The sequence below is a fragment of the Condylostylus longicornis genome, unplaced genomic scaffold, assembly GCF_029603195.1.
Source record: "Condylostylus longicornis isolate FDR11 unplaced genomic scaffold, ASM2960319v2 ptg000081l, whole genome shotgun sequence".
Taxonomy (NCBI): domain Eukaryota; kingdom Metazoa; phylum Arthropoda; class Insecta; order Diptera; family Dolichopodidae; genus Condylostylus; species Condylostylus longicornis.
Window position 1 is genome coordinate 2,954,818 of NW_026578049.1, and position 24,746 is coordinate 2,979,563.

Sequence of the window (24,746 nt, forward strand, 5' to 3'; positions counted from 1 at the left end):
AACAAAAAAAGATTTTTAAATATAGAAGATATGGATATGTAAAATGCTGCATGAGTGCTGTACTGAAAAGCTTTTTACATCCATTCATGTGTTATACAAAATTAATATCTAAAACAATTTATTAGTTACCCAAAATTAATACGTGTTTTTTTCGATATATCTAAATAAATAGCAACTGAAACATCCAAAAAATATTTTTTAATATGGTAAAACCTCAACAGCACACAAATAAGACACAATGACAGGTTCTAAATACATTTTTCTCATTCATTTTCAAATAAAAAAAAAAAACAAAATTTTTATCATTTTAATATGCATATTACAAAATTGTAGGATATTGTAATTAAAAAATTTTTAACAACAGAAAAATTCTATTTTCTTCGAGATTACTGATGCCTAAAAGACTTCGTTCTAATTTTTATAGGCCCACGTATGAGTAAAATTTGTAAATTTTTGCTTTTGCAGTATGTATAGTCAATCTTCTCTATTGCTTCTTTATTGTTAATCTTTTCTGAACATTTCAAAAGATGAAAATAATACATTTACATATGTACGTTCACAAAATATAAAATCACCCTGTTTTTATTTAAAAGACATTATTTTAAATTTTCTGAAATGGCAGTACTTCACATTGTTTTGATAGCTGTCATACAAACATTTTGTATGTATGTATTTGAAATTTTGATTGAAGTTTCAAAAAAAAAAAAATAATTTTTTTGCGTTTTTTCTTTAGTTTGATCTTTGAAGTTTCTAGAGAAAAGATGGTCGAGGCAGTGTTGTAAAAAAATAGAAAAACCCAAATTTTAAGAAATATTAATTAATAAAAAGAAATTTAAGCCAATAAAAATAAATTATATTTAGAAAAATAATAATTTTCGTGTATTTTTTTGCAATTATTGACGTGTTTTGAAACAGAATTGAAAATCGGAAAGAAAGAAATTTGTACAATTGACTTTAAATTACTTTTCTTTTTTTTTAAATAAAAGTGAAAACAACTTTTTAAAATGCGTGCTAATACATAAGTGTAATAAAACAAAACTGGTTAATGTAAGTTCCTTTTTTTTATCAAGGCTTGCTTAATATATATTGATACATGATACCTAATATTTCAATATTCATTTGGATGACTACCAAATAATAAGCTAGTGACCATCAAATAATGAAGATAGGAATTAAAATTTTGGAATAAATTTTGTGAGCATTCTATAAAAGTTCAAATTATATTAATAAATGTTTATATTCGCTAACTAGATTATTAAATAAATAATTAAGAAAGGACTTCTTAAATTAGAAGGTAGGTAAGATTATATGTACGAGTAGGTAATAGTTGCCTAGATGACGACAGGCAAATGCTCAAATTTCTATTATATTAAAATAAAAATTTATGTATAAATACTCGGCTATTATCAATTGTTTTAGGTATTAAATATTGAATTTCAAATAAAATTTTGATATTAATTATATATATTATAATATTTATATTATAGGTATGTAGGTACCTAAGTACTTGCAAATCAAATAAAAATTTATAATAATATTATGAAATTTTTGCACATAAAGGAAGCCACATTTGTGGTTATCAACCAACAAACTATATTAACTATATATAAACTATTGATTATTTATGTACATATACCTACCTATCTATATTAAAAAAGAAAGAAAAAATATTTGCTTTAAACGTGATTTATTTTGTAAACGTTTTAAAATTCTTAATAAATATGGCATATAATTTAGTTAATTTATATATTTTTCAAATTCTCGTTATTTAGGTAGGTACCTATACTTACTTATTTCTAAATTTACAAACATTTTAATTTGGCAGAATTATGTTAATAGGTACCTGCCTAAATAAATTGTTAAGGCTAAATAAGAGTTCATTTACGAGATTCATTTCATAGTGAACTTGGATAACATACAATAAATATATTATACGTATGCTGCTTTCTTTTTAGCCCTAAAATTAAAAAAAAAATTTTTTTTTTTTGTATTTAAAGTTTAAAGTTGTTTAGATTTAGTTTTACTTGTTTCATAAACAGGTAGGTAAACCTTGCTACCAAATTACCTATTTTCAGGTAAAAAGAAATTTACATACTACATATTTAGTTTAGCTAGAGATTGTTGAGTATGCAAGAAAGTATACCAATATAACATATAAAATATAAATTAATAATTGATTTAATAATTTATTATAATGTTCGTGCCTTATACAACAAAGAAGTAATAGAGATAAGAAATTTGTTAGTCAAATGATTTGTTTAAATATTATAGTTAGTTATTAAGCTGGCATTAAGTAGTTTAATATTTATACAAAGTTTGATTTTAATTTGATTCATTAAGCATAATTATATTTATTATACATAATTAGGGAGCTGACTTGACCTACCTACCGCCCTACCCATATGTAACTAAAGAATTCGAATTAATAATTTTCTTAAGTATTTCAGTAAAATTTAAAAAAAAAACCAGTTTCAAACTACTTTCCCTTTTTTTTTATTTTAGAAAAACATATAAGATAACTGGTACTAATGCTCACTTATATTGTCTAGGTTTATATTGTCCATACAAATTTTGATAATGGAAACCGTTTAAAGTCATTGTACTTTTGAATGTTTTTCGATTTTTTTTTCTATTTAACATTTTGTTAACTAAAAGTTTCTTAAACATAACAGAGAACAACTTACCAATTTTTTTATTCAAATTTTTTATATTTTTGTTTGGTAGGTAGTGTTAATATTTTTTAGATTTTATTATTTTATTTTTAAACAATTTTCATAATGATAAGCAGTTTAATTTTCTTTTTTTTATGTTTATTATAAACATAAATAAGTAAGTAATCGAAACGTTCGCTATAAATATTTAAATACTTAAAAAACAAATTTTGTTTTTGATAACAAAACAAATAAGTATTAAAATTAATTTCTACTGATAAAATGTTTTTATCTAATTATTTTATTAAATATTTTTCAAGACTATGTTAAATAATAACAACTACTTATTCGAGTAGCATAAAATTTTAAATACCTACTCAAATAGGTGGTTTTCTTTAAAGAAAATGTTTAATTTCAATAATTATTTGAAAACTATCGAAATTGAAAGTAATGAATGAGTCAGTATAGTTTTACTTTTACTTATTTTTTCATAATTTTTTGTATTAAATTATAATAATCTTTGGTTTCGAAAAGTAATTTTTTATACAATAATTAGGTAGTAATTTCTTCATTTTGAATAATTCCTTCAATGATTGTTTTACAATCATACTATCTGAAGAACGAGCTCTAGACTAGTTTTGAGAAAATTAAATTTTAGAAACAGACAGAAATTTTTATGATAATCAAATAATAGTGATCCTAAAATCTTACGTAATTTCGAACTTATTCTAATATTTATAAAATCAAGAACAAAACGGAAATAACAATTTTCCAGTCTTTAGGTAATACAGTTCAGTATCACACTGATCGTATCTTTGAGTGTGCAACTCATACCTCCTGCAAATTACATAATGTGCAAATATATTTATACAGTTTTGAAAATTTTTTAAAATAAAATTATTAAATTTTAAAATAACATATTAGAAAAAAATTTCATTTGCAATAACACGGTTTTTGATCTTAAAATTATCAGAACGTTTACAAAGAAAAAAAAACTTTTGATCGCATTTTACTCTTAATGTACATTGTCTTATTCTCTTTTAATTAAACGTTCATTGACGTACAAATGTTATACATATGTATGCGTGTTTGTATATATATTAACATTAAAGTATTGAATTAAATTTTATTATGGTGTAATGATTTGTGTATTTAGAATAAGAAACAAATGTACATACTCGTATGTATAAAATAAATTTTTTTAATCCAAAAATAAAAATAAAGATTTCTTATTTTTAATTTTTATATTTATGTATGTATGTACTTATATATTTCATTAGTACCCACAATCAGGCAATATATAAAAGTATGTATGTATGTATATATAACAATATACTCGTGTAATTTGAACAATTTTTTTTTAATATAAGAATTTTTAATTTTAATATATCTAGCGATGTAATTTAAAATAAAAAGAATTTTTATTGCACATTAAACGTTTTAATTATAAAATTATTACGATTTTAAATATAAAATGCATATTTTAGAAGCAAACAACTAAAATAGTTAAAATTTACTACCCATTACAATCAATCAAAGAGGTGGGGTTCTTTTAATTTTTTGTTTGTTTTTATATTATTTTCAGATTCAAAAAATTTTTTTTTTTTTTTCAATGGTTGATAATTTTTCCGAAATATAATTTTTTTTTTTTTTTTTTTTTATTGGTGTGAAAAGAAAACTTCCTTTTATTCGGAATAAAATACTTTTATTTTTCGCTAATATATTTCGTGCGCTACATACGCACGAAATATATTAGCGAAAAGAAAATCAGCTTTTCCAGAAATATATTCTTCTGGAAAAGAAAATCAGCTTTGATAAAGTGCGTATGTAGCGCACGAAATATATTAGCGAAAAATAAAAGTATTTTATTCCGAATAAAAGGAAGTTTTCTTTTCACACCAATAAAAAAAAAAAAAAATTATTTTCAGAGTTTATTTATTAAAGCCCATAAAGTTTATGAACTAATTTTTTTTTTTATTTTCAAAATTATTGAGACTCCCTCATTGTAAACAGAAGCTGATTCTACTTACTTGCCTACATATATTTAAATTTATTTTATTAAAAGTGATGTTTCAAAAAGCTCAATAGATTCCTTACCACGTATATTTAACTCATGTGATTCGTTTTCAAAATTTATTAAAATACAGAATGATGTCACTTTTTATAGATTATTGTTTATAGTTTGACATTTTGATTTTTTTTTTTTTTTTTGTAATGTATTCCAAAGATTTTGGTCTATCTTCAATTATTAATATTTGCGTGTCAAAAGATTTAAATTTTATTTAAATATTTTAATTTATCATTTTGAACGGTAACCAAAAAAAATGATCTCTATGCTTTTCACATCCATCTTCTTTCTCATACATGCATCTTATATAATTTTATTAGATTAAGCATAAAGAACTCATAATTATAAAGTGATGCATGCAAAATTATAAGATTATCGGATATGCATTCATATATCTAATATATTGCGCATTTTATACATGTTTTATTGGATACATAAAGTATATACACGTACATATAGATATGTATATACATATATGTAAATTTAATTTTTATTATTTATTCTGGAAATGTTTTAGCGCGTGCATTTTAAGATACAAAAATTAAAAATTTATGTTGACTGAAGAAAATATTGCCACGCGCATTTATTTATTGTTTTTTCTTTTTAGAAAAAAAAATACCTTATAAGTATGCATGTTTTGATTCTTTCCGATAATTTATTTTATGGTTTGTGTGTATTAACAATTTTTGTACATACAATAATGCTACAAATTTAGTTCATATTCAATTGATTGCGTTGCAAAAGTTGATTGCATAAAAATATTTGAAATTTTAAAAACTTTTGGAAGAATTAATAAGTTTTTGTGTTTTCGAAGTCAAAGTAGTTTTATAAATAAGGTGCCTTTTACCCCTGATAAAAATTGTTAAAGGAATGATTTGTTGTTAAAACATTTTTTGCATCCCAATTGTGCTTCGCAATTAAAGAAAAAATTAAGAAAAATGAATTCATAATTAATAAGAATTAAGGAAGATTTTTTAATTTTACAATCTTAATTGAAATTTAATTATTTTAATATTTCTATATAATATTTAAATGTACCGATTGTTTTTCGCTCTATTTTCGAAAATGTTCAATTAAAAAAAATTTTTTATTTGCTAAGTCAACACTTTTCTTTCTTTTCTTTTCAAATTGAATATAGTTTAAGTAAATATTTATATCTACATACATACATACATATACTTATCAAAATATAATATACATCGTTATATTATATCCATACATATACTTACATATTATGTTTATATGTTTCATATGTTTGGTTTTATAAATTTTTTATTTAAGTATGTTTTAGTTGTATTAAGAGAAATTAAGCGTTTTTTCTTTGTGATGCCATTAATGATAGATTTTGAAAAATTTATTAAATCGCAAATTTTTTTTTATATTTTTCGTACAAACATAATACATACATATATATATGTATATACCTATATATTTATGTTTGTATAAAAAATATAAATGGCATAGCTATGTATATGCAAAAATATATTCAGAATTTGCGTTATATTTTACCGTAAAACAAGGAAATATGGGTAGTTTCATGAAAAGGTAAAAAAAAAAGATAGAAATGAAAAATAAATAAAAAAAAAATAAAGTAAAATACATTAAAAGTAAAGTATAAAATTGAATTAAAAAATATTTAAATTTTAATTATTCACGTAAAATTGAAATTTGTAGTATATTCTATTTAATAAGAAAATTAATTTCATAGTTCAAAATAAAAATTCTAAAATTTCTGTAAATTGTAGTAGATTTTCGATAATTTTACTTTAGAATTAAAGGGACTAAAATATAACAGACTAATTTGAGCTTCTAGTTTCTTTTTTATTAAAACTCTGATTATTTCAAAATTCTGATTGAATTCTAACTTTAAGTAAATAACAAATGATTAATTTTTTTTGGAACAATTTTAATTTCTAAATTAAACCAAATTTTGTTATTTAAATCACTAATTTATTTTAAAATAAATCGGAAATTATATTTATTTTCTAACAAAATGAAATTTTTATATATTTATAAATAAGTGTAGTAGTTCTTGTGATTATTTTAATTTTATATTAAATTATATACATACATTTATTATTCTTTATTGATGTAACCCTTTAAGTTTGTATATTTGATTTAAATGCCAGAAATTTTTAAGATAGATGTTATATGTAAATATAGTTATGTATATGTGTTTGTAATAATATTTTTCGATTTAATTCCAATTCAATTACAAAAATTTATAATTGAATTGTGAATACTAATTAAATTTTGAAAAAATTTCATTTTAAAAATTTAAATTATTTTTTAGATTACAAAATAATAGACACTCCCAGAATTTATACTTTTAGATTCCGATTGCAGCTTTTATTAAACCGAGAAATTAGAGTGTTTAAATTTTTTAAATTAAACTTTATGCCTTTCAAATTTGCTTTAATATTTTAATAATTAAATATTATAATAATTAAATTAATATTTTTAACTACAAAAAAATTTAAACAATTTTAAAAATACCATATCATTTCTCTTTTATAAATATGTTGTTAGCATGAGTTTCAATTATTTTATTTGGTATTCAAATTATAAAAAGTATTTTTATTAAATTTTTAAATTTTAACGATAAAATAATTTAATGATTGGGAAAAATGAAAATTTTCAAAGCAAAATTAAAATTAATTTAAATTTTACGAATAATACTTATATTTTAGATTTATAATTCGAAATGATCACATCCTTCGTAAAACTTACAATTTGATGAATTAATTTCTTGATATATTTATTTTGATTTTAAGTTTTTCTGGAATAATTAAACATTGAAAACTTCGCCTTTCTAATATATACTAAGTTTTCGAGATACGATATCTTCTAATACGGCATTTCAAGTTACGACATAAATTTCTGGAACCAAAAATGTCATATCTCGAGGACTTAGTGCAAAACAATGATTTGTGAATTCAAATTAATTTTCACAAAAACATATTTTGAAAAAAATTTTTATAAATTAAATATAAAGAGAATTGGAGAGAAGTGAGAGAGATCAATATAAACAATCAAAGTTAAAAGTAACAATTCTGACACTGATATTATAGTAAGATTAAATACTTCAATAAATTAAAGAAGTTTGGAAAAAAAAATTGGGACACAAGAGGTTAACGTTAGTTTTTTTTTTTGTTTCAAAATAAATTATTAGTTTGAATATAGCAAGTGAATTCATTTGTACTTTTTTCTTGCAAGAAACTTAACATCAATATTTAAAAATGAATATTCTTTAATCTTAAAATTTGTAGTAAATGTAATAATTGTTGAAATTGTACTATTTAATGATAAAATATGACAATTAGAGTAATAGAAAATAAGTAATAAAAATTATTCAGACTTTTATTAAATGCGCGTTCATTTCTTTTCTGCTAGCGCGTTTTATTTTCCAATTCCACGGTGATGTTATTTTTTTTTGCTCGGAAAGTGGAATAAGCAATTTTCTTATATTTTGGCAATAAGCCAAAATATTTTCTCAACGTTTATTAAGTACAACGTTTAATTTTTATATATATACATAGTTATACATGTATATACACGTACATAAAGATATTATGAATTTCTACATACGTATATATTCGCAATTATATGTATATGTACATACATAATATAAATATATATTAAATAGTTGTATTAAATCTCAACAAGAGTACATTTTTATATCGATTTTGGTTTTCTTTTTTTTTTTTTTGAATATTTTTAAATTTCTATTTTTTTTTGGAATATTGAATTTTCGACAACCTTAACGGAGACTGTAAATTATTGCTCTTAAGTCATAGATTTTCTTAATCAAAAAAATAAAAAATAGAAAGAAAATATAAAATTAATATACACAATAACACAAATATACAAGATGTACACCTATTTTCTATCATATAGAAATCTATCTCAAAAAAAAAATTTTTTGATTTGAAAAGTGAAAAATTATGTTTTTGGTTTGTGTGGTTTTTATAGACTACAGTTAAGAGTAAATTTGAAAAAAAAAAAAAAACTTAAAAACAGAAAAATATTTTTAATTTCTTTTAAAATCATTACGATTTCGTTTTTAAAAATAGGATAATGAACAAAATAGAAAAAAAAAAAATAAAATAAAATTAATCGTCAGAATAAGCAGAGTACGTGGTAGAAAATGAAAATTTACAATAACTATAGCTACATACATGCACACATTTATAAAGTAATTTCTAAAGAATGACAATATAAAATCTTCTTTGTAAACACTATGTCAAAAGAGATTATTATTGAATGATAAATTTACGATTTAAAATTGAATCCTTTGTTTATCAATTTTCATTAGATTAAAGTTTTTGACACTAAATTAAATTGACATTACGTCAATATTTTAAAAATTCATAATATCAAATTTATAAAAAATTGTACATTACATTTTTATTACACTCTGTATCTATAATGAAAAGAAATTACAATTTTCGGTATTCGTAAATTGGCGAATAAATTGTCAAATTATTTTTTGATCGCGAAGCAATTCTTTAATTTATATCGGATGATATTTAAGTTTTCAATTTCTAACAAAAATAATTCGAAAATTTGCGAACACCGTCCATGTAGTTTGTACATATGTATGTATATGTATGTAGGTACTTTTTATTTGGTTAATTCGAAATATTTAATTTGTTACAAATTTAATGTTTAATATTGTTTTTCAATATGTGGTCGATATCAGATGGTCTATTTCAGATATGTAAAAAGTATTTCAAGTGCTAATTCTAAAACCTTGTTTAGTTTTCTAGTCTAAAGTAAAAAAATTTCAAATTCAAATTGAGCCTACGTCACATTGGCAAATGTACTAAAGGCGTATAATGTATAAATTTTTTTAGGCAAAATAAAAAAGCACTAGTATTTTCTGGCTTTTGAAATTCAGACTTGCAACGTCACAAATGCATTTTCGATATTTGGAGGAGTTTTAACGTTAGAAAATGAATAAATGTTTAGTTACACATTTCGGGAAATTTCTTTTGAAAATTAAAATCAACATCAATCTTTTTCATTTTTAAATTGCCATAAAATATTTTTATTTTTATAATAATTAAACGAATCCATATTGTAATTAATATGTAAATTACCGCATAATTTTTAAATACAAGTTGTCTTATTATTTATATGTGTATATGTATATGCATATTATGAGAGTATATATATGTATATGCATTTTTATTATAGAATTTCAAATTAATGAAAGGAGATTAAAATAAAGGAAAAAAAAATGTTAGGAAATTCATACATGATTTGATTTTGTAACAATATTCCCTCTTACATAATATTATTTTTTATTAAATAATTTATTAAAAAATAATGTGTATATGTACGGATGTATGTACTATATTATTTTTTAAAAAGATATTGTAGAAAAGATAAGAAATAAAAGTAATGAAAAAAGTGCAATATTTCAAAAAAAAGAATTTGTTTTATCATATTGTAAGGCAATGTAATTCAAGAGATCAGACAAAAACAACGTGATTCTTTTTATTTTTATATAAGTAGTATATTTTGTAATGATATGAGTTTTATGCGGATATTATTTAGAAGTTGAAGCATTTTGTTTCAAAGAAGAATATTTTATTTTAAAGTTGTTTTTCTTTTACGAACTATTTATATTCTATCTAAAATATTTAATATTTTTTATAAATCTATAAATTTCAGATATTAGCAAGAATGCAATAACTTTCATACTTCAACTTGTGTTGTGAAAGAGTTTTAAAATACATAATTTAAGAATATGTAATCAGCCCTGTCATGAATTCTACTTGTAGAATTGTACGAATTACGAACGGATTATGAATTAGCAATGGCAACAGTTAGGAATTTAAAACGTCGTCTTCACTTAAAATTGCTTGTTACGTTACGAGTAATTATTTCTTTCATTAACTTTTGATATTTGTTTTATTACGAATTCCATTACGAATATTCGGAACAGAATTTTAGTAATTCGACATTGATAATATGACATTCACAGTTTTTCGAAATTGACGGTCACCAACAGAATGCATGATAGCGTTGAATTATTGATGATTTCTTTATTTTTAACTGTGTTTTATTACATGTGAAACTTTGCAGCCTAAATGAATTTCTATAACTTTTACATTAAAACTAAATTAAATTTAAACACAATACTTATTGTTAGATTTTAAAAATTTGACATACATAATTAATTTTCTGAATTTTTAAAAAAAATACGAATTTCATATTTAGTTTTCATTTATCATGTTTTTGTAAAATTAATTTTTTGCAACAAATAATTTTTCCTAAATAAAAATTTTACTTTTTTTTTTATTTCACCAAGAGTCTAATTAAAAATATTGATTTTACGATTGCTTTATTTTTATTGTATTATTGGATATTCCATGTTATTATATTTGTTTTAATTAATATAAAATTTCTTGATTTTGAATCATTTGCAAAACGCTATCCCACACTCCAATCAACTTGTATTTTAGAAATTTATACAAATGTATTGATTTTAATATACGTACCATTCCGAATTTTTTAAATGATTAAACGAATTTTTCTAAAGGGTTTGATCCAGGTCATTACCACTGTATATATATGTACTTTGTAAATTAATTTCAAATCAAGGGTTACATATGGAAAGAAATTTCAACCACTGAAATTGATCTTATTGAATTGGATTTAAGAAAAATTCTAAATTTAATCTGTGTATATAATGTCTATCCTATACAATGATAATAAGTACAAGGAAGTCTTATCAAATAATGCGTATATTGTTCGTTCTTGATTATTTAATTTTGAAGATTTTGGGGAAACTAGGTTTTTTGAATTTAAACACTGAAAAATGTTTTACGTCCAAAATTAATTTTGGAAGAAAAAAGAAGAAGTTCTTATTTATTTTTACATTTTTGCGTTTAAATTTTATAAAAATTGAAATTTAAAAAGCTTTTTTTTTTGAAACGCTTTATTTTACATGCCACTTGTATTTTTATAAAAAAGTATTTTTGTACCTTGTATAATATTAAACTAATAAATTTTTATATTTTTTTTTATTTACAGATTTAAAAACGTCAAAAAAAAACAAACAAAATAAATCAAAAAAAAAAAATTTTATTAACAAAAAAAAATAGAATTTTTGTGGTAAAATTACCACAGCACTCAAAATTTTAAATAAAAACATTTTTTTTTTGTTTTTTTTTTGTTTGAATTTGGATTTTGGATTTGGAGACGGTGAATTGTAAAAAAAAATCTGTCAATATTGAAGCCATAAATAATAATCACGAAAATTCTTCTTCATCACCACCAACACCACCGGAACCATCACCATCTCCATCAAATATATTGTCGACATCGACAACAACTTTATTATCAACAACCTTTTTAAATACAATAAGTAAAATGCCTGTAAGAGATGAAATAATTCCACCACCACCAGCTAATTCAAAGCAAATTGGTGTTGCCAAAACATTATTATATAATGGTTCAAAATTTACTGGATTTCAACGTTCAAAAGGGAATTCATATGATGTAGAAGTAGTTTTACAGGTAAATCTATTTATTATTAATATAAAATGAATTTTTATATTTTTAGTTTAAAATTACATTGGTATTAAATGAATTAAATGCTAGGAATAATTGAGAACTTTATGGAAATTTTAGTACCCAATTTGGGACCGAATCATTTATAAATGTCGTTTGCAGGAGAATTGCAAGAATTCTAATCAAAATTTTTAAATTTAAAAATTATAAGCGGTTCTCGGGCTTATTCAAAAAGAAATGAGTTTCGTATTTTAAGCCCTCCTAAATAGAATTTTGTTTTTTTTTTTCTGTTCTATTTCTACTAACTCAATATAGTAAGAAGTATATTAAGAAAGTTAGTTACATTTTAAGGTTTTCTTTTTCACAAAATATTTGATGAAATTTCTATTTATATATAAGTAAATTTCGTCGTATTTTCTAACGTTGTATTCAATTATTTTAAATATTAATTCTAATAGCTGAGCATTGTATACAATATTCTTAGTTTAATTTATTTTTATGTAATACAAGATACTGAAGTTTATATTAAATAACCTTTATATGGAATATGTCGGAATCGTTTAACTTTAAAGGAAATTTCTTCTTTTAAGTAGATTAAGTAAGTATAGAATCATAAAATTTGTCGACAAATTGACTAGTTGTAAAATATTACGTATGATAATTTAAAAGCAGATATTATTATAGATATTTATAAAAAGATTGGTTAACTAGATTCATAAATAAATTTTATAGAATATCAAATATTTATTGAACTAGCATTGTCATCCACTTAAAAGTTATCTAATCAAAACATTATACTAACAAAACACAAAAAGCAAATATTTCGGAAAATTGTAGAAGAAAAATAGTTATATGTATATATACATATTATGCAGGTATATGTAACCTTTACACGACTGTGTACCATAGTAAAAAGTGAAAAGATTTTAAGATACGAGTATCTAATCATTATTACCAATCTCACTGTCATTGGAGAGTATTTACTTCAAAAAAATATGAAATTGCTTCAGAAAATTTGAACTTTTAAAATTGACATTTCGTTATTTTCTAATTATATTAAACAACGCCATTGAAATTTAAAAATATTTTATTGATTTCTTAGAAAGAAGATTTTTAAAATAAAGTCAAACTTTGGCAAAACTTTACTCTTAATATAAATTATTAGTGAAATAAGCTCATTACTTATTAAATTCACAACTATGATATTGTATTAGTAAAATTCATAATATAATTAGTGTAATAGGCACAATCCAATAAATATATATGTTCTTGTTATTGTGTGTTTCAATAGTAGATTGTAAATAGCAATCAATGTAAACAAATACTTAGTAATCATGTGGATTACAGTATAAAGCAATGTAGAGAACATTTCGTCGGCAATTTCTTCATGCCTATGTAGCTCAGTTGGTAGAGCGTCCACCTAGAAAGCGGTAGGTCACTGGTTCGAGTCCAGATCGGGGAGAAAAATTTTTTAATTAATTTTTCTGCCTTTAACTCGTTCCTTTGATTACGTCATCCATCTGTTCTGCAGTTGCATGAAGAAATTTCCATTAAGTCAAATTTTCAGGGTTTGATTCAATTATATTTTGAAAAGTAATTGAATTCGTGGGTCATTTATTCTACATTATAGCGGTAAAACACTTACACATATACATATGTCTGTTTTTATCGTAATTCTCTAAATTTTAACCTAACAATAATAATTTTTTTTTTATTAAATTAAATTGTACAATATAATTACTTTGAGTATGTTTGTTTATTAAAATCTCGATATCATTTTACATGCACTTTTTTTTTCTCTATTTTTATTTTCTCTTTGTCCCGTGACATCTTATCATATTAATATTAAAATTTATGTAATCACATGGTACTCTATATCACGTTGATTCCTTATTTGTAATCAACACTTTAATAACGTGACATTATTGTATTCGTTTATGTACAACTAAACAAAAGCGTAAAGCTTAAAATTGTTTCAAGTAAAAAAATTCTTTTATGATTTTTAACTTTTAATATGACCATATTTCTTGTTTTAATAAAGCTTTATTTAAATCATTAAATACTACATACTTTATTAAATATATATTAATTAATCATTAAATATTATTTACGATATTAAATACTTTAAACAACAAATAAATAATTAAAGTAATTAATTTTTGATAAATTTTCGATATTTATGTGAATAATATGTTGAGATTTATAAATATACGAACGCACATAATGCAATCTTTAATTCATGTCACAAGTTATCTACTTTGGGAATATCAATGTACATAGGTACTTGATGTCGTTTTACCATTTTGAAGGTTTTTTTTATGTCATTTGATAATCTTATCACGTGTTCATATTTTTATTCAGAATGCATACATACATACATACATATGTATATAAATATGATAAAAATTTTGCTATCAATTCTAAACAAATTTAATAAATTTAGCTTCACTATATAAAATTTTTTTGCGAAGAAAAATAAAATCGTAGCAATCTTAAAGAAATTCAAATAAAATCGATTTAGCCTCTCATTTTCTTGAAACGAACCTTTTAATACCTGTAATTGTTTCTAATAATTTAAGTGAATATTTTAATAAAATATGAAATTAGCAAATCATTACTCACTTTTTTTTTAAAAATTAATTTATGTATGCATCTCCATATGAGTGTAAATTTAGATAATATCCACAATTTAACAGTCAATATTTCATATTTGGTATCTTGTCGTTAGTACGTCTCTTAAGATTGTTCAACTTTTTGTGGTTTTCGAAATTAAATTTTGTTGTTCTTACGATTATGTACATATGTTATCTTCTTCTATGCTTGTTATCAGATATGGTCAGCCTTAAATTCACTTATTGGGCAATAACTAACAACTAAGAAACTAGTACCTATTTTCTTATAGCACATGCATATTTCGAATTCAAGCTATCAAATAAATAATAATGATAGTTTGAGTTTTAAAAAATTAATAAGAAACTTGTAAATATTTAATTGAAATTTCATTGGCAAAATAAGTAAAGTTGACATTAGATCTGCATTTAAGAACACACCCTACAATCTTTACTCAATTGCATATCTCCTAACCTGAAGTGTTATTTTAAAATATTTTTTGCTGAAGATGCAATTTTTATACTAAATTATATTTATGTATGTATGCACATATGAATCTATAATTTAATAACCATAGTTTAATGTTTTTAATAATTCCAAATACGCAATTTATACATGAATATAAAAGTACATTTGATACGGGTTACATAATATATATAAAAAAATTAAATAAAACATGTACAATTAAATATAACAAAAATGAAATATCTACGATGTATATATATGTACATATGTATACATACAGTGACTGAGATATGTATTCATACATGTGCATAGATATTCCAACAAAATGCAAATTGAAGAAAGAAACCAGATTTGTTGTAGGAACAAAAAAACTGTGCATACATACATACATGTTGAGGTATATGAACATACATACGGATGTGTATATATGTATATGTAAACGGTATAATTTTAAAGTTATTTTATTTATAAAAACCTATGTCAAAAGAAAAATTATTTTTCTATATCTCATAAATATCGTATAAATTAAAACATGTTTTGTAAAATAATGTTAATTATTAATAATTAAGTTTGTAATGTTGAATCTTATAATTATTATAAGTTATTGGAAATATTTTAATCACCCTCTTACGTGAAAAGAACTGATACATGTACATAAATATTTTGTTGTTCTTACACATATTTGTTTGTTGTTTGAAATTTTACTTTTATGTCATTAAATTTTGTTTCAATAGAGCCAGTTAGGTAATATTTAGAGGTTATGACTCTTATCTACAAGATTTCATCTTCCAATTGCATACATTGAAAGCTATACAACTTTATTTTAAATTTCTAGTAGGTAGGTATTTGTAAATTTCGACTTTTGTCATTGTCAAACTTCACCTAAATCGTACAAGTATTTTGATTGAGTTATTTTAAAATCTGACCATTGGTGCAGTGGTTATGGCACCGGTCCTTTAACCGAAGGGTCTCGGGTTCAAACCCCGGTCAGGTCACTATAAAAAAAATTATATTCAATATTATTATAACTTAATATACAATACTAATAAAAATATACAAGTAATTTTCAAATATTCCTAGCCCTATGCTCCTTCTAGGAGTGAACAAAGGAAAACATTTTAAAATTACTGTCAAAACTTATTATTTTAAGTTAATAAAGTTATTTTAAATTCGTTCGTTTAGCTTTGCCTATATGAAAAAAAAGTGTAGTAAACATTTGATAAAATTTCGTTGTTTAACTTCTAACGCAATATTCTTTCTTATTTTAAGGGGAATTATTTGAACTAAAATATAATTTTTATCTCGTGAAGAAACTTTATAAAAATTATTAAAGTTTATAATGTTATAATTTCAGTTTAATTTAATCAAAGACAGGATCAAATAATAATTTTATTATTTTTGATGTTTTAATTGTTCAAATAAGCTAAATTAAATTTTCGCTAAACAATGTCTGTGTATATCTGTTTTATAACTAGAATTTAAATTTTGTAAACACTTCATATCTTAGTTCAGGTCTTATCATGTTTACTTATACGGCAAAGTCTACGATTTAATCTGAGTCTGATGAAAGTCGTATACATACATATGTAAATCCTGTTTAACATTAAACTTTGTCTACCGGTAAATAATAGAAATAGCTCCGTTCTCATCCGACTTAATGTTAGATTTTTAAAAAGTATAATGGCAACAATTATTATGTCAAAGTATTGAGCAGCGGTAGGCCGATTTTTATTTTGATTGTCTGTACTGCAGCAAACTGTTAAATTTTGACTAAAAGTCGGGAGATAATTTCAGTCTGATTTGTAAACAAGCATCAGACTTTACCGTAGATTTAATATTAGATTTTCTCGTGTATATGCAAATAGTACCTTAAAGTTGACCATATAAGTTAATTTTGCATTTCCTAAAATTTTTGATTTTCTTTTAATTATTCTAAAATAGTTATTGCTCAATTCCTATTCCAAATACCATATTTGTTATTTTAATTTTATTTTTAATTTCTGTTTCTCCTATTTATATCTCTTTATGTTTTTTTTTATTCTTTGTTTTTCCTATTTTCATTAGCTAATTATTATTCAATTTGAGTAAATCATTATGCTAAATTCGAGCACATTTTTGTTTTTTGTGTTTTTTTTTGTTTTTTTTTTATTTTTTTAGCTATTTTAAATATACACACGCTTATATAAAGATTTCAAATTTTTTAATGTATGTACCTTCATAATATGTATGTATATAGTCTGTCAGACCAGCTGAGCTGATGTAAACAATTGGATTATAAAAATATAGAGAATTCATTTACAAAAAAAAAAACAAAACAAATAAATTTAAAATTGAAGAAGAAGAAAGAGAAAATCAAAAAAAAAAAATAAAAGTATGTCGTAGTTATCAGATTTATTTTTTTTTTTTTGTGTTTTGTTTTCCTCTATTTTAATTTTTTGTTTCTCTTTTACAATTTTATTTATGGAATTTAAATTTAAAAGTGCAATGGCAATTGTTTCCTCAAGAAAAATTATCAAAAAAAAATATACATACATACATATATAGGTATATTTTCAATTTTATTTGCTTTTTTTTAAAATATATGTATGTATTTGTGCACATGTCTAAATATTATTTTTGTCCATATAAAAATTCTGCTAGATTAGTCATAAGACATAAATTGTATGCACATACATATGTACATTACATTTCGAATTATTTTCTTATCAAAATATTATAATTAAAACCAGGGGTCTTCAATCGTGAACATATTCAGGAACCCTTCACATTAATGATTTTCTTTCAATAAACGACAAAATATCTTTGTTTTCCAATTACATACATACATAACGTATGTATATAGCTAGAATAGCAATTCTGTCAAGATTTGGCAAATAATTATTTGTTCTCTAGTTGAACCAAATGATATGTGAGGTAGTGGATCAAATTATAACTCGATTCTTGCAAATTTCTAAAGCAAATATTGGCCTCTTTCAAAGAGCCAAATAGTTCCGCAGAAAACATGTTGAACACCAATAGTTGAAGCTAAGTAGGTACATACAATAAAATTGCTGATAAGAAATATACTAATTAAATAAAATATGTACATGTAAGCGTGTATGTATATATGTATGTATTTGTATTACTTTCGAAATTAGATAATTCTATTGGTACATATTTTTTTGTCTTCTATATGTTTCCTGTCTGCTATATTAAAGTTCAATGATCAATATCGAAATATAGCAACATGACAAAAGTACCGACATAATTCAAAATACTAATTTAATTTAAATAAAACTTTAATATGAATTTTGGTTTTATTAAATTTGTACGTAGGTTTTATGTACATTTTTGTATGTAAAATTACACATACATAAGAAGATAATTCGAAGAAATATTTAAATTTGAATTTACTTAATTAAAATTTATATACTTATATGTATGTATATAAAAATATTGATAATTTTTCTTATACAAATTAAGATTAATTGCATATTCATTTAAAAATATTCATACTTTTTAATATGTATTCACTTTTAATTTTTAATTTATTTGGCTTTTATTTTAGGAGATTTGACTCTTTTTCGTAACAAAATCTATTATTGTTCTTTCGAAACTCATTAAAAATATTAATAATATAATATTATTATTACAAAATAACTCATATACAAGTGTACATATACACATGTATATGTGGGTATATACAAAAGTCACAGATAATAAAAGTGAGCTAAATAGATATTTTCATTGTAAAAATGAACATGAGTCCCTAATTATTAAACTTAATATTAATAAGTAAATACATAATTAATATCAATAAGTAATATAAATAAAATAGCTGATCAAATATCTCGCTATTTAACTCGGAAAGTGAGAAGAAAGTGTGTAACTATCATAATATAGTCTAATGTAATTTTCGAGTGAGAAGAATTATTTGGTATTGCGTATCTCATTTTTTTCTAAAATGCATACAAAATTTATTTACTTTGTTTTTGAAAGTGAGAAGTTCATTCACGAATTTTTTCAATGCCGTGCATATTTTTCTAAAAGTAGGAAATTTAAATATATAATTCAACAGTTAAATATTTATAATTTTAATCCTGCAAAAGATATTTTTACTTTTGAAAAATTTCATTGCAAAATCGCATAAGTTTGAACCAAAAGTTCAACTGTTCTAATCATTTTCAACCTTTAGGGTTCTTACAATGAAAATTTTCAGTATTTATTAATAATTATTGTTATTAAGTATAATTAGACTCAATATAGACTTAAATAAATTCCTGTTCATTGAATATCAGATTAATTGAAAGATTTTTTAATATTTTGTATAATTAGTTGTTCATGCCAATATGGAAAAGTTTATGAACCATTTTGTCTATAATTATTATTATTGCTAATACACGACTTTTATATTTTAATGTTGAATTTTATTATTTACTATTCTAGTTTTTATTTAATAATATTGTTTAAAACATTATGTAAATAAATTCAAACTTATTTCATTTTAAAAAATTTTTTTCAAATATTTTTGTTTTTTGAGTTTATTTACTCTAGGCTTTATTTCATACAAACTAAACAAAGAAGAAGAAAAAACAACAACAACAATAATAACACTAAATAGAATTATTTAACCTTGAATTTTTTTTATTTTATTTTTTGTTCTGTTAAATGAAATTTTGAAATTTTGGGCACTTCACCCAAATTAAAACAAGAGAAAAAAAAAAAACAAAAAACATTATTAATGAAATTTATTTTCATCTTCATTTAAAAGCCAATAGTTTAATAAATGAAAACAACAACAAAACAAAAAAGATTTGAAACAAATTAAAATAAAAATCAAATAAAATAATTAAAATAAATGAAATATTTACATAATACATATTTTATATTGTATGTATGTATGTAGAAATGTAAATACATAGCACGTCTAATATAAACTGCTAACTTAAGTACCTAATTACAAAATATAAAATACTTGCATCATATACTTATGTACGTATTGGGTCTTACACAATTTAAACTTTAAGCGAATTCGTCAGAGAGTTTCAAATATTCAGCAAGAATTCTAAAAGAAAAAGGGTATAAATATTACCTTAATGTCTAAATTATAAGTTATTATTAAAAAATATTGTTTGGTCTACTATTTAGTGATATGAAGGTATTCGAATTCATACTGAAATTCGAGAAATATGAGAAATTAACATGAATACAAGTTCTAAAGTCTTATTAGTGCAGGGTTAATAACAGCTCATTGACTAATCGCATTAGCCGATCTATTTCCAAAAAACCCCTTTTATTTATCTGTTAAGGTTATGAATATCGTTTGAACATACTGAACAAAATTATTTTTGTGACATTTTTTTTCTTTTTTCCTGTTTTTTCCAAATTTTTAAACGAAATTTTTACATAAATTTTTTTGGGGTTATTAAATAAAGTTTTTAATATCCGGCGCTATAAATTAATTTAAATATTTCAGAAGAGAGAGAAAAAAAAACTGTGCAGAATTTGGAAAATTTAGAAAATTAGAGAAATTCAAATTTCTGTACAGAATGTTTATATGCAGACGCGAGACTTAATACGAACATATGAGGAACCAAATATTTCATATTTTGTAAAAGGAAAAACTTTATGTGGCATAAATGTTGACTTAAATTCATTGTTGCTAGAAGGAGTTTTAGGATAAAAAAACTATTAAAACTATGTTTGATTATTGATTATGTATGGAGTCTTCGAATAAATACCGCGAATCTTCTAGTTGTTAATTAGTTAATTTTAAAATTCGTTTAACTAATAATTATGTATTAATCTCCAATAATTTCCAAAATGTGTAATTGCTGAAAAATTTTGAAAAATTTACATATTTAATTTTTTTTTCACTACAATATTGAAAAATAAAAAATACCTTCGTTGCATACTTAATGAATTTAATAATATTGTTCTCTTAAATAAGTAAAAAATTCTATTTAAAGCGTAAAAAATAATTGTACATTTTTTTTTTTATTAATATTTAATTTAGTTATAAATTTATATAAGTATATGTATAAAAAATGTTTATATTATATATTATTTCTAATCGATATTTTTTTTTCTTTTTTAAAGCATGTTGACATTGAAAATTCATTTTTATGTGGCTACCTTAAAATAAATGGTTTAACATATGAATTTCCGACATTAACAACATTTTTTGATGGAGAAATTATTTCAAAAAAATATCCATTTTTAACACGAAAATGGGAAGCTGACGAATCCGTTGATGCTGGACATTGGGTAATTTATTAAATAAAATTTTTTATATTGAATAATATTTTTATCGAAAATTAATATTTTTGTTTGTTTGTATTTTATTTTAGGGAAAATTCGAAGCTTTTGAAGAAAATTATTTGCACACATTTAATTCTGATAATTTTGATTATGATAGTTTAGCAAAAAGTGATTATGTTTTTATGAGATGGAAAGAACACTTTTTGGTAAGTTGAATTTGAAATTCATTTTATAGCATACACTTAAAAATTTCCAGAAAAAAGTCCCGTCAGTTTTTTTTATGCTTCTAACGTATATAAAATGTTCAATTGAATGATGATATATAAATTAAAATCAAATATGAATTTTTGGACTGTATTTCAGATTTATTTAATTTATTATCCGATTATTTTAATAAACATGCTATAGTGTTTTTAGTTTTCTTAGAAACTATGTATTTATTATTGTAATTAAAATGTTTATGAGAGTAATTAAATTATTCAATTGAACTATTTTATTAATTTCCGTTCTAGAACACAATTTTTGCCAACAAATCTTGCGTTATGCTAGTTTTTGTTTGACAAAAAAATGTCTTCTGTTTTATGCAAATTCCTTTCTTGCCCTTTTAAAAATTAAACCTTTACATATTTCAAAAAAAATAAACGACCTCATTTTCAATGACTAAAACATTAAAAAATCAAAATTTTATTACAAATTATTTAGTTTTTAATATATTAAATAATTTTTAGAATTAAAAATTTTATTTTTTTTCATCGTTATTAGACAAAAAATATGAGTTAATTTTGAAATATTTCCTCTTAATCAAATAGTTTTATTCTTCTTTTAATTACACTAATTAATTCAATTTGAAATAAGTAGTAGTCGTACTTAAACATTTAGCATATAAGTATGCAATTAAAAATTTAATTTGATATTAATTATAAGCGGAATATTCCTCCTTGTGGAGTTATAAAACGTTTTAAGAAACACTAAATATTTCAAGATAATCAAAATATATTTTTCTGTACGTATGAATATAATTTCAATTTTAGACGCATAAAATCTTTATAGAAGCATTATTTGAAATGATGTTACATTTTCGGATTGAAATTTATATTCAAATTTGATATTTGATGGTGAAAACCTTAGTCAAATCACCTCAATTACTCCATTTAAGAATATATTTAAGACTAAATGTTGGTATTAAAAAATATGTACATATTCATATTTGAATATTAAAACTGCATTCAATTAATATAAATAAAGCAAAATTTAAAAAATTATTATAATATCTAATTATAAAAATATTTTTCATGTTTTAGGTACCAGATCATACAATTAAAGATATAAATGGAGCATCATTTGCTGGATTTTATTATATATGTTTTACAAAATCAAAAGGAAAAATGGAAGGTTATTATTATCATAAATCATCTGAATTATATCAATCAATTGAATTAAATCATGTACCAGAAAGTTGTATTGAAGTTTATGAATTTAGATAAATTAATCAAATATTATTTTTTAAAAAAAAATTAAGAATTTTTATTTTTTATTATATTATTAATTATATACAAAATAAATTATACAAAATTTACTATGTTTAAATATAATTCCAAAAAAAAAAAAAAAAACTAAACAAAAAAACTGTATGTATATTGAAATTTATTGAAATTTTTAATTTATATATCATTTTTTTTAATGTATCGTATATTAAAGTCAATAATAACATAATGTACGTTACAAAAATGATCAATAAAATTATTTCTTTTAATATTTCTTTTATGTATTTACACATATTTCATAATATGCATTATAAATTATTGGAATTATATTGATGATTATAAAATGAAACAAAATTAATTAACATCTACATTAAAAATTGATATATTTAAAACAAAAACAAAATTTTTTGAATGAAATTGAACATAATTTGATTATTTTACATAATAAAAATAATAATGTATAAAATATATAATATATTAATTATAAATATATGATAATTATTTTTCTATATAAGAAAAAGCAAAATTAAAAAAAAAAAAAAACAAAAAAATCTTAAAAAAAGAAGAAGAAAAAAAAAGAATAAAATTTCAATTAATTTGTAAAAACAAAAAAAAAAGCAAAATATTTGTTTCAAATTTAATTTTTTCTTTCCCTTATACAATATTTATTTTAAGAATTTGTAGTTATATATACCTATATAAAAAAAAAACTCTTAAATTTCTTTGCATACAAAATACTTATATAAGTTGTAAAAAAAATATTATATAAATTTTGCATTATATATTACATATAAAAAAAAAAAACAAAATAATGTAACAATAATAAAATATTTTAAATACATAATTATATTTTAAAATATCTGTCCGTGTACATTTTATTAAATTCACAAAAAAAAAAAAGAAAAAGTGGAATACATTAGAAAATTTACAGTGTATTTCTAAAGTCTGATTCCCACAGTTTGAAAAATACTAAATATGTAATTAAAAACAAATAATAATAAAGTAAATTCAAATTTTATTAATAGAATTTTTATCCTTTTAATTAGCAAAGCATAATAATGCTAAAAATTAAAGTGTAGAAAATCCTTATCATATTATATAAAATTTCTTCCTTAAACAAAAGTTTATGAATGGAATAATTCTTCTTTTTTAATTTCCAACTCTTTTCAAATAATATAGAAAACAATTTCATATCGTATAATGGGAGTCAAATTTCCAATTTATTAAAATCGTTTAATATTTGATAATAAATATTGTAACCATAAAATATTTTATCATTCTAATTTTAAAATTATGATTAAAATTTTAATTATAGTCTTTCATGTATTTTTTACATTTTATTTATATTTTTTATAAATTATTCGATTTTGTTGAAAAATGTTTGAAAGAGTCAAAAATAATACCAAGAACTGCGAAAAAATTAATGGAAATACAAGAAATCTTGTAAAAGATCTATTTAATTATGGACTCCTAATATTTGAAATGAAATATTTAAGCTTTAGAATTATAAATTTTAAGTTAATGATAAAATTCGAATCATTGATTCAATTTATTGAATAATTATAATTTAATATGTAATATTACATAAATATATAAAAAATTGAATAATTGAATTAATAAAGTAATATTAAGCTTTACACGATTTTTAGGACACTTTGAAAAATCATTTCTTAGAATATTTTTTAAAATATCTGAGAAAACCAA

The 24,746-nt window shown here is 21.7% G+C and overlaps 1 protein-coding gene across 1 annotated transcript; it reads left to right on the forward strand.

Moving 5' to 3' along the window:
* The first annotated feature begins 726 nt into the window (after nucleotides 1-726).
* Nucleotides 727-23,159, forward strand: LOC129613195 (glucose-induced degradation protein 4 homolog). The gene is made up of 5 exons (XM_055527162.1): nucleotides 727-1,047; nucleotides 11,764-12,249; nucleotides 21,397-21,564; nucleotides 21,648-21,764; nucleotides 22,860-23,159. Exons 2-5 carry the CDS (start codon nucleotides 12,103-12,105, stop codon nucleotides 23,040-23,042), a joined length of 615 nt encoding a protein of 204 aa, XP_055383137.1. The 5' UTR covers nucleotides 727-1,047; nucleotides 11,764-12,102; the 3' UTR covers nucleotides 23,043-23,159.
* Nucleotides 23,160-24,746: the final 1,587 nt, after the last annotated feature.